The 11,762-nt window shown below is 42.5% G+C and overlaps 1 protein-coding gene across 1 annotated transcript; it reads left to right on the plus strand.

Annotated features, from left to right (window-relative positions):
• Positions 1-228: 228 nt before the first annotated feature.
• Positions 229-10,517, plus strand: LOC104460221 (pre-mRNA-splicing factor ISY1 homolog; the record flags this gene model as incomplete). The annotated part of the gene is made up of 9 exons (XM_010080014.1): positions 229-280; positions 1,904-1,969; positions 2,675-2,717; positions 2,886-2,998; positions 3,297-3,414; positions 4,287-4,409; positions 6,836-6,945; positions 7,641-7,727; positions 10,290-10,517. Coding segments are annotated over 9 exons (820 nt in total), but the record flags the coding sequence as incomplete, so codon positions are not given.
• Positions 10,518-11,762: the final 1,245 nt, after the last annotated feature.

Genomic DNA, 11,762 nt, shown 5'->3' on the forward strand with positions numbered 1-11,762 from the left:
AACATGCTGGCATATGCTAAACAGAAAAAATAATAGCTACTTACCATAGTTTATTCTTATCTAAGAAATTAACCACTGAGGATTCAAGCCCAGTGAAGAAGTCTCTAGCCAGAAGAGCTGGTTAGTGAATATGTTAGACTGTAATTAAGTCCATAATAAACATTCAGAGTATTTTCCTGTTGGAATCTAGATTTGTAGAAGTAAATCTGCCTCCTTTCTTTTCTTCAGGACGGCCTTGGCAAGGTTTCGGCAAGCTCAGCTTGAGGAAGGAAAAGTTAAGGTATGATGACGTAAAAACCCCAAAGCTTTGTTAGCTCTCATCTGGGGTGGAGTGCAAACTGTGTACAGACCTGTGTGATAGCTGCCAGGAAGGTCATACGCCAGGCTCAGGTATCCTGTAGGAGTCTGACATCAGTCATCTGCAAAGCAGCTAAAGTCGGGCCCATATTTCACGGTGACACAAAATGGAAATGGCAAATATAATTTTCTTAACTGAATAACCTGTTTAAAAATTTTATGTAGATGTATGTTTTGGAGGTATGTTGGCTTGGCTGCCGAGAATAAATTTTTTTATGCAATGTAGGTAGAATATGTAATAATTAAAAAAGAAACCCACATACTACAATAATGCTTTAAATAGAGTCAGCACACTGTGCAGAAAATGAAAGTTATTTTTGAGCCTGAAGTTATCTCCTTTTGCAACTACGTGTGCAAATTGATGCACATTCCCTTATTTTTACTGACAGTAGTCACCAGTTTGGCTTTCTTCCCAGAAGAGGTAGAGAAATCCTCATAATCTTGTTCACTGGTAATATTCTGACAAAACAGTAACCACAAAACAGGGGGCCTTCAGGACTCCTGTGAGCTCGAGGCTGGCATGTGACACAACATTGGCATGTTATTAACCCAGCACATGACAGCTGTGCATCTGTTCATAGTTGTCAGTGCTGTCATGCAGCTATTTTTTTTGATTGGTGTAAGATTGGAAAAAAAAAAAAAAAAGGACTTGGCAACTTCATAATTAAAAAAAAAACTCTGCCACTGTAATGAAAGGAATAGCAGCCCTGAGCCCACACAGAACCTTAGAGACTGATTCTCAGCTGTCTCTGGATATTCCTGTACTTTTTTCACTGAATCATAACTCAAATTGCAAGAATATTTATGTAGGGGTCAGTGTGTTCTCAATAACTTTTTTTGGACAGGTTTATAATTGTAAATTTTGGGTAACTGTCAGAGGAATTCTGGAAACTCACTGTGATGTCCTGTGTTTGCACCTTAAGAAATGTTTTACAGAGGAGCGCAATATGAAATGCTAAAGTGGAAAATAACAGTTTTGGGAAACTGTAGTGGAAAAGAATCTGTGAGCAACAGCCAGAGAATAAGATGGAATAGAGTTTCTGATATATTATGTGAGGGAAGGAGAATGGTGGGAAGAAGGTGTTTTGGATAAACTGTAGATGGGAGAGTACAAAACAAAATAATATTGGAAAAGAATTACAGTATTTAGGTAGTAGCAATTAAGAAAGAAAGACCTAAACTTAATAGCCACTTGGAAAGCCACGGATTTTATTTGGATGCTAGTATACCAAAAATGATGTTGTAATTCAGCTGTCCTAAATGAAATGTTATTGTATGGGAGAGGACTGGGGGGTGATCTGAAAAAACAGGCGACAGATGCTGTTTTGAATAAAGTGGATTTGAGTAGATGGTTATATTCTGTGATAGTTTAATTTGGCAGGGCTGTAAATCATCATTGTTTTCCACTTCATAAAAATCGGTGGGAGCAGAAGGCACTGGAGCTCGGTGGCATAGTTTGGGGTTAATCAAGGAATAAAGTTTGAAGTGCTGTGACGATCTTGATGCTAGGCTAAACCTTCATGATGTGTGGCTTTCTGTCAAACAGGAGCGAAGACCTTTCCTTGCATCAGAGTGTAATGAATTGCCTAAAGCTGAGAAATGGAGGCGACAGGTAATGTCAAGCTACAGATTTTTCCAATTCTATTGGAAGTAGAACTTTAGCACCTCATGTTTAGGCAGCCTGTTTACAAGTTTTTTCAGACTTCTCCAGTATGCTGACAGTTAAATCCCAGAATAATTTAGATAAAAGATCATGTAGTTCACCATGATGTTCAGAGTAGATGTGTTCCTACCACGTCAGGTTGCTCAGGGCCTTGTCCGACTGAGTTTTGAATATTTTCAGGGATTTTGGATTCCTCAGCTTCTTGGGGCCCTGTTGCAGTGTTTGATTACCACCTTAATTGGTTTTTTCCCCCTGTAATTTAATCAGAATTTCCCCTGTTCCAACTTGTGTTTGTTGTTATTTGTCTTCTGTCTTCTCTGTACCCTCCATGAGGTAGTTGAAGGCAGCAATACGTTATTCCCTTTTTGCCTTCTCTTAAGGCAAATCAAACCCAGCTTTCTCTCAGCCTTTCTCTGTACTTCACGTGCTCCTGCCCTCATCACGTATACTGCTGTAAAAATGGGTCCTTGTTTCTTAAGCTTCTGAGGTACTATATTTGTGCCTGAATGACATCTGTCTTGATATTGGAAATTTATAGGCTCACGTCCATTTTCTAGATCAAAAAACCAACTTAGAAGTTGGATCCTTCTAGGGTTTTTAGCCTTTTATAGCCTTTTCTTTGAGAAATTAACTTCTGTGCTCTTATTTAACTAGATCATTGGGGAAATTTCCAAGAAAGTGGCACAGATTCAAAATGGTAAGACTTTTCTGATTACGTTTTATTTTACTGCATCTCCAGTCCTAAGCAGTTACAGTAGAAATCACATTTCATGTGAACTATACTGTTTCCATTGCATAAATTCTGACATTACTCTGGTGCTTCTAGTAAGCTGCCTAATTTTACTGCCTTTTTCCCTTCTAACAGCTGGATTAGGCGAATTCAGAATTCGGGACCTGAATGATGAAATAAACAAGCTTCTGAGGGAGAAAGGACACTGGGAATTCAGAATAAAGGAGCTAGGAGGCCCTGATTATGCTGTAAGTGTAGATTATTTTGTACTATATGGTTGTTCTGCTTACAAGCAAGAAGGTGAAGGTTAATCTGGTATGGGCACTCTGTGGTTGGTGTGGTCATTTTAAATGTGTGATTTGTAGTGAAAGTAGTAGAACCTGTATAAAAATGAGCTATGAGGGCATTTTACTTGCGGGGTAGTTTGAACTGATACAGCATATCTCTCTTCTCAATCCTTTAAGCTATGAAGATGCCCAGGAAAACAGGAAATACAAGATGTAAGACGAATAAAATTTTAAACAATTAACTCTGTTTATTTTCCAGCGGATTGGACCAAAAATGCTAGATCATGAGGGGAAAGAAGTTCCAGGGAACAGAGGTTACAAATATTTTGGAGCTGCAAAGGATTTACCAGGAGTTAGAGAACTTTTTGAAAAGGAACGTAAGTAAATAGCAACTCTTCCCAGGCATGAATGTGCATAGTAGTAGAGCTTGAGTAAAATGTCCGTGTGGAGGGAATGCCAGTAATAGCGTAGTCTGGCCTGTATCTTAGATCAGCCAAACGATACACTGAACACAAGTATGTAATTAAAGGCTATTTCTTTGGGCAAAGAACAGTTTTGGCTGTTTGCAGTTAAAGAACTGTAGAAAAGAGTAAACTCTCTTCTACTGGGAGTAGAAGGACTGATGTTCTGTAGAAACTTTCTAGTATAACAGGTTAGCTTTATTGATAAGTTCTAAATAGTACTCTGAGTTCAAAATTTAAAAAAGAAAAAAAAATGAAGTTGTCTTGAACATAATTTTAGAAGCAGGAATCAGCTTTCGTAACAGGAAAAACATAGATGTATGTGGATAAAACTTTATATATAGATTTCTCATTGAATGAGTGGGAATTCCTTAGACCTGAGGGTGAGGCAGGCCTACTGAATCAGCTCTGTCCTACTGGCCTTCTGCAGAGAAACATGATGGGAAGTACTGCATGATCTGGGGGAGCTTGGGACAGTTCTTTAGTGCCTTTCATATAGCAGTCTTGCTCTGTACTAGGACTCCAGTACAGCAGGAAAAACAACCATGTATGCGATGGTGTAGAATTGCCCCAGGGTGGGAACTATGCAGTATGAAGCATCACGGCATGTGTTCAGACAGTTTGTGCAGGTCGGAGTAAAGTATTCCCGATGCTGAGAGTGGTTCAGATCGTGTGCTGGTCATTAGCTTAAGTGAGGTAGCTGTGGTTGCTGCGAGGTTGATAAGAGCCAGGAACGCACAGCAAGCTGTTGGGATAGACCTTGATGAATGACAGTTGTGTTCTTTCAGCCCTCCCACCACCTCGGAAAACTCGAGCCGAGCTTATGAAGGCCATTGATGCAGAATACTATGGCTACAGGGATGAAGAGGATGGTATTCTGGAGCCACTGGAACAAGAACATGAAAAGAAAGGTATGCGAGATTCAGAATTGGCATAAATCAGCCCAGGAAGGGATGATAGTGGACTCTGAAGGTAACATACTAGGTTTTTTTTCCTGTGGATGTTGTCTTGTGCTTAGCTGTCAGGTTTCATGTCACATAAGTATCCACATCACTATTGGGTAAGGCGTTTGAGGGGTGAGGGGATGTGCTTTAGAGTTGGCTTTTGTCTTTACTGCTGTTAATGGTTTAGTAGTGTCAGCAAGTGGTTCACTATTGAAGCAGAATCTCCTTTTTTCCCCACCTTTTTCGTGCTTAAGAACGTAAAGGAGTAGGTTGCAGCAGGGAGATCTATGGAACTCAAGTGGTTATCTCCCTCCTTTGTGAAAACTGACCATACTACCTGTTTCCTGTCCCACCTGATTATTTATCCGCAAACATCGCTGGTTAGCTTTCTTGGAGATTAGACGGGATGTTCTGGACACCCTGAAGTCTAGGTGGCCTGTATTCATTTATCCACATGTCATCTGTCTTGGAACTTCAGCACATTCGTGACTATTTTTTCCTTTGAAGCTCATTCTTTCTCACTAGGTAATTTTTATCCATGTGTCTGCTTGTTTAGTTCTCTAGTTTTGTTTCTACTGACTTGCCCAGTAAAGCCACCAGGATTATGAGTCCAATTCCTGAAACCCTCTGTAAAATTCAGCACTGTGTGCCATCTTCTGTTCTTTGGACAGCTTTGGGCAAAAGGCCGCACAGCACCTTTAAGAGCTGTTTTCTAAATGGTTCTGTCAGTCCTTCTGGGGAGCCCTGTGTGATCCTGGCAGTGTATTGCTGGTTGCACTGGGTGTTTGGTTTACGAGCTCTTCGGAAGCTTCAACTGTCACTGGATCCTCAGTGCTCTGTCCGAGTGTCCGGGTATAGGGACCCTTGGCAGGCTCTTCCACAGAATGCGGCAGATAAAACAATCAGGTTTTGCTTGAATGGTCCTCCTTCTTGTACATAATTATCCCTCTGGAATTAGAGAGAAAAACTTGAAATGCAGCTGCAGGAGGTGACTTGCTTAAATGATTTTAAGTTGTTGATCTTATGGCTGTTACCGGTAATTAATATCTCTTGGTGTGGCCATCCCCTCCATACGCTTACCCATTCTCCACATGGGAGATCTTCGTAATACCATGTGTTAGAGATCTCGCCTTGTCAGAGAGGTTATAGCACAGAGAGGAAGAGGGCAAGAGAGGAAATATTTCCCTTTTCTGTCTCCTGCAGCATAGCTCGGAGCCTTAAACAGAGGCTGGTTGGCAGACAAGGATAGTGTGAGAGGGGAAGTTGCGTGGAGCAGTGCTCCCAGAACAGCCTCCCACGTGGTGTTCATCTGGCACATCTTGCTAATTGCAGACAGGAGAGAGAGCTCGTCTGGATTCATATGGTTATTTAAGAAAGTTATAATCTCTGGTGATTGTGCCACTGGAAATAACAAGGCTAGAAATGCTAACAGAACCCATAGGTGTATGATTAATGCACAATTAATGTGCTATTAATGCACAATAGCCAAGATTCTCTTAGGGCCAGTTGTTGTCTAGGCTCTTGTGGTTATGGCTTTTTATCAGAAGAATTAAGTTGTTGTGAAACAAAGTCTTGAAAACTTTCTTAACTGGGGGCACCTTTTCTGTTAGTGAAACCACACAAAAACACAGCCATGTGCTGATAGTTAATTAGATCTTGTTTTCTGAGGGAGAGCATGCTAATGTTTAATCTTTGAGAGCTGGGGGGAATGACTATCTCGCACCTCCCTAGGATTTTTATACACTGGTGATGTCACTGATTAAACTTCTTAAAACTTGTTTTAGTGCTTTTGCTAAGACTCTGCTGTGTAGTAGAGAGACAGCAGCCAAACAGCTCCTAGCTGGCAGTGAGTTACAGAATTGGATTTGTGCTACAAAATTGGAGAAATACACTGCGAGATGAAAAGAAGCTTCTGTGGGTGGTCACTATAAGGAGTGTAATGGTGTTTAATTAATTACACGGTGATCAACATTCCTGTAGGTGCCGACATGCTACGGGGCTGTAAGAGCTTCTCAGCCTGTTCGTGTAACCCCATTATTCAGTTCAGAAAGTAGGTTGATATTTAACCATGATATTTGTACCCAAATATACCCAAATTAAGGCATGAGCAGGTGCCAGACTGTCACAACGCTGGCATTGGGTGTTGCTCAGACTACGGTGATACGTTTTATTTGCTACTACATCAAGGTTCTACAGTAGGTGTGTTTTACCAATGTAGAGGATTTAAGCAAGAAGTTTAAACCAGTTGGAAAAGCTCTGGAAATAGGAGACAAATCAAGGGAGATTTAGCTTCAGTTGCTGCGGAGCTGCTGTCGAGGAGACTGGGGCTTCAGCTGGACCGTGCTGCTTTAACTTGCTCTCAGATACACTTGCTGTTTTCCTTTGCTAACCAGTTCTAGCAGAAGCAGTGGAAAAATGGAAAATGGAGAGAGAAACACGACTTGCAAGAGGTGAGGAGGAAGAGGAGGAGGAAGTAAATATCTATGCTGTCAATGATGATGAGGTATGTGATGGCTAAAGTGATGTAACATTTCATGCGTCTTCTATGCTGCCTTCTCAGCAGTAGAGTTATTTTGCCAAGACCCTGTGTGCTGCTGCGTTCTGTCCTTCTCTCTGCCAAACTTACTCTACAATTGTCCCTGTTTGGTAAAAATCACTAGCAGATGAGTACGCTTGGTGCAAGCTCAGAGAGCAATGAAAGCTGGCAGCTAGCGCGGACTTGACTCAAGTGAGAAACAACTGACAGCTGAGACCTTGTGGTTTAACTGTGCCTGCCTGGGATGCTGGTGTTTGTAAGGCAGCGTGTTGTTAACTGAACACTGCTCAGTCTCACTTCTTAGTAAAATCTGCATCAGTAACGGCACAAGGAGTTTTGTGTACGATACAATTTTGCGCTGTCCATGTGTAGCCAAACCAGGAGTTGCCAGGGTGTAGTTTAAAGTTGAATCCTGATCCAGCAAGGCTTTGCTGATGCTGCAGTCACCGCTGTGGCATGGTTCTTGCCTCTTTCTTCTCCCTGCTCCCAACGCCAGTAAGGGAAGTGAGGGACGTTGCTGCTGCTCTTCCAGATCTGTGAGAGGGGTACTGGAAACTAGTTTTATTTTGCAGTCCATACCTAAGTGGGTTTATCACAAGAATAAAAAGGGGATAGTCCATAATGTAAAAGTAAAGTTGATGTGGTTTCATTTTTTTTTTCAGTCCAATGAGGAAGGCGGGGAGGAAAAAGAAGGTGAAGAAGGCCAACCGAAATTTATTGCACATGTTCCAGTGCCATCTCAACAGGAGGTAAGACATAATAAAATTAGGTTGCAGAGATGAACTCTGCTATTGCAAGATAGAGATCTTAATTTATGGCAGGTAAAAGTGTCCTTGATTTGTTACTTCTGTCACTTGACTCTGCATAGAATCATAGAATCACAGAATACTTAGGGTTGGAAAGGACCTTAAAGATCATCAACTTCCAACCCCCTGCCATGGGCAGGGACACCCTCCACTAGCCCAGGTTGCCCAAAGCCTCATCCAGCCTGGCCTTGAACCCCTCCAGGGATGGGGCATCCACAGCTTCTCTGGGCAGCCTGGGCCACTGCCTCACCACCCTCACAGTGAAAAATTTCTTCCTAATATCTAGTCTAAATCTCCCCTCTTTCAGTTTATACCTGTTACATCTTGTCCTCTCACTACACTCCCTGATAAAGAGTGCCTCCCCATCTCTCCTGTAGCTCCCTTCAGGTACTGGAAGGCTGCTATTAGGTCTCCTCAGAGCCTTCTCTTCTCCAGGCTGAACAACCCCAACTCTCTCAGCCTGTCCTCATAGGGGAGGTGCTCCAGCCTCTGACCAATTTCGTGGCTCTCCTCTGGACTCTCTCCAACAGGTCCAGGTCTTTTTTATGTTGGGGGCCCCACATCTGAACACAGTACTCCAGGTGGGGTCTCATGAAAGCAGAGTAGAGGGGGAGGATCACCTCCTTTGATCTGCTGCTAGTGCTTCTTTTGATGCCCCCAGGACACAGTTGGTTTCTGGGCTGCAGGTGCACACTGCCGGCTCATGTTGAACTTCCCATGAACCAACACCCCCAAGTCCTTCTCCTCAGAGCTGCTCTCTATCCATTTTTCACCCAGCCTGTATTTGTGCTTGGTATTGCCTCGACCCACATGCAGGACCTTGCACTTGGCCTTGTTGAACTCCATGAGGCTGGCACGGTCCCACCTCTCCAGCCTGTCCAGGTCCCTCTGGATGGCATCCCTTCCCTCCAGCGTGTCACCACACCACACAGCTTGGTGTCATTGACAGACTTGCTGAGGGTGCACTCAATCCCACTGTCCATGTCTCCAACAAAGATGTTAAACAACACTGGTCCCAGTACCGACCTGTGTGGGACACCACTTTTCACCAGTCTCCACTTGGATGTTGAGCCATTGACCCCAACTCTTTGAGTGCGGCCGTCCAGCGAATTCCTTATCCAGCGAGTGGTCCTTCTGTCAAATCCATGTCCCTCCAGCTTAGAGACAAGGATGTCATGTGGGACTGTGTCAAAGGCTTTGCACAAGTCCAGGTAGATGATGTCAGTTGCATCTGTTTAATCATCTTGCAAACGCTGTGGAACTGGCCAGAATTACGGTGCCATTGCTGTAATCCCTTTCACCTGAGAATACCTTCATAAGTATCGCATCAATTGGAAAGTGTTGTGGTGTTACAGCAGGCAATCAGGGTTATCTTTATTATATCTTTACCGTGCTTTTCTGCTGACAGTCTAATGGCATGATTTTTCAATTGCAGGGTTTGGTCTCATAAATTTTCTAAAATTATTTTGGTGGCATGACCTTGAATTGACGATTGTATTTTGAAACTGCTCCATGGTATATATTACCTCAGCAGTGACAGATTGTTTGAAGTATAACTCAGGCAAAAAGGTTCTGGGGTCATGTATCAGTTGGTAGGTGTGCCTTTTGGTCACACAGATGGCATGTGGCAGTTTGTCCTCTGCCGCCATCTTGTCATGTAACAATGCTGTATTCTCCTGCGAAGTCATGATCCTGCACAGTCAACAAAATAGACATGTAATGGCTTGTCAAAACTGTGGGAGAGAAATAATGAGTAAAAGCATTGCTCTGTGGTTGATAGTATTCTCTTAATGAAGAGAGCATAACAGAGTCAAAACTGTTTCTCTAATTCATAACCGCTGATTTCTGTAGCAATCTTCTCTAATTAGACAGTAGTCAGTGTAATCTTTCCTCTTCTAGTGGCAAATCACTCCATAGCTTGTGCCTATGGGATTATGCTTTCTAGATTCTAAATTACAAAAGGCTAAGGTTCAGAACATTTATTTTTGAGAGATCTGTATGCCTGTGTGTGATTTGTATGAACATAAAATAATTACTGAAATTAAAACGAGTGTCACGGGTTGCTATTAGTAGATAACAAAGCATACGCTTGTTAAAGAATCATGTATTGTGGGCACTTCTGGACAAAATTTAGGGAAGAGGTTCATAGCCGTTGCTAATGCGAAAGGCATAACTCCCCTTGCTCTCCGTTTGTTAAAGCTCTGGTAGAGACAACTATTTGAAACAAGTGACTGTACTGAGAGTAAAATATAATTGCAGCTAATGTCCTAATTAAAAAGGGTAGGAGCATAAATCTGAAACAGAGATATCTGTTTTGCTGCTTCTCTTGAATTCCACGAGCTTCACTTGAGTATTAAAAAGACACTCCTGACTTCTTGTAATTCAACTACTTTCACATCTAATTTTCAGTCTGTTTCCTGTGTTTTGCTTTCCTTCTGTCTTAATAGCTAAGCATGCCGAGTTTGGGCATTCATGCTGAATGTCATCCTGTGTTTATATTTGCAGATTGAGGAAGCTCTTGTTCGGAGAAAGAAGATGGAGCTTCTTCAGAAGTATGCCAGCGAAACCCTCATGGCACAGAGTGAAGAAGCAAAAACACTTTTAGGATTGTGACATTGCACCAGTATGTCCTGGTTTTTATACAACCCATCTGAAAGCAACAGGTTCCTGTGTTCTGGTAGCAATCACTTTTAGCTCTGGATTCCTTTGGATGTTCAGAGTAACCTGATGCGGTTACAGTGCATTCAGTAGAAGGAAAACCGTCATCTTGGCTGATCCACTGAAATGACTTGCACGTCAGTGCTGAAAAAATCAAACCTGGTTTAACTTGTCTCTGCATCTTCAGCAACTGTCTTCAATCCTTTCGCTTTATCAAACAGTCTGGGCAGTACCTCTTAGTGACAGAACCGCAAATCCAGTGACTCCATAAACCCTGAAGGAAAACGGATGTTTCTGCTGTTCTGTCTGCAGCATCCTGACTGTGAGTGTGCACGTCTTTCTCATGGTGATTTTTGCTGACCCGAGTCCAGAGCTAACTGGCTCCATTGTGCCTGGTTCGTTTCCCAGAACAGCCTGACACCTGTTGAGAGATACCTTGATGGCAGATCTTACGAGTGACCTTGAAGTTGGTTTGATTCTTTATGGAACACATGTAGCACGGCTGAAAACTCGTACCTTCTTGTGGTTTGTAACCGTGCCTGGGGGAGTTGCTTAAATGCTGGATATTGCAGCAACTATTGTAAATACTTCCAACTTTGCAATACTTTGTTCAAATATTTTTAGTAAAACTGATTTACAACCTGATGTCTAGTTTCATTCTAGCTCAAAGGATTGTGGTTTTTCCCTAACTGTAGACAAAGAATGGGATCGTGAACATCCACACAGAGATCTGAAGCTCTGCATCCCCTGCTGCTCTTAGCTTGTGGACCCTGTGACGAGGCAGGTTACACAGTTCCTCTGTAGAGTCTTACAGGTGACGGACATCCTTACACAGGTCTGAATCAATGAAATTTTACATTGGACATCTGCAGCCATGCAGTAGAAGTGCTATCTAAGAAATGTGGTATCTAACAACCAAGTAACTATGGCTGGGACTGTTCAGAGTTTACAGATGCTCTTAGTATTCAGCTCTGTCTAGTGTAAATAATCCACTTGTGATGGGTTAGCCTTTGTCTGGGGGCCAAACCACACACACCCGCTCACACAATTCCCACCCCCATCCAATGATAGGGGAGAGAATTGAAGGGGTAAATGGAAAAGAGGACTCATGGGTTGAGATAAGGACAATTTAATAACTAAACTACAATAATATTGAAAATAATACTATATACAAATATACACATGAGTGATACACAGTGATACTGTCCCCCCACCCGATGACCAGGGCTCAGCCTGTTCCCGGCAATGATCCCAGAACTACACTCACGATTCCCCCAGAGGGGGGTGTACTGCTCCTGGAGGCACTCATGGAATGGAGAT

The sequence above is a fragment of the Pterocles gutturalis genome, unplaced genomic scaffold (genome assembly GCF_000699245.1).
Source record: "Pterocles gutturalis isolate BGI_N339 unplaced genomic scaffold, ASM69924v1 scaffold44289, whole genome shotgun sequence".
NCBI classification, from domain to species: Eukaryota; Metazoa; Chordata; class Aves; order Pterocliformes; family Pteroclidae; genus Pterocles; species Pterocles gutturalis.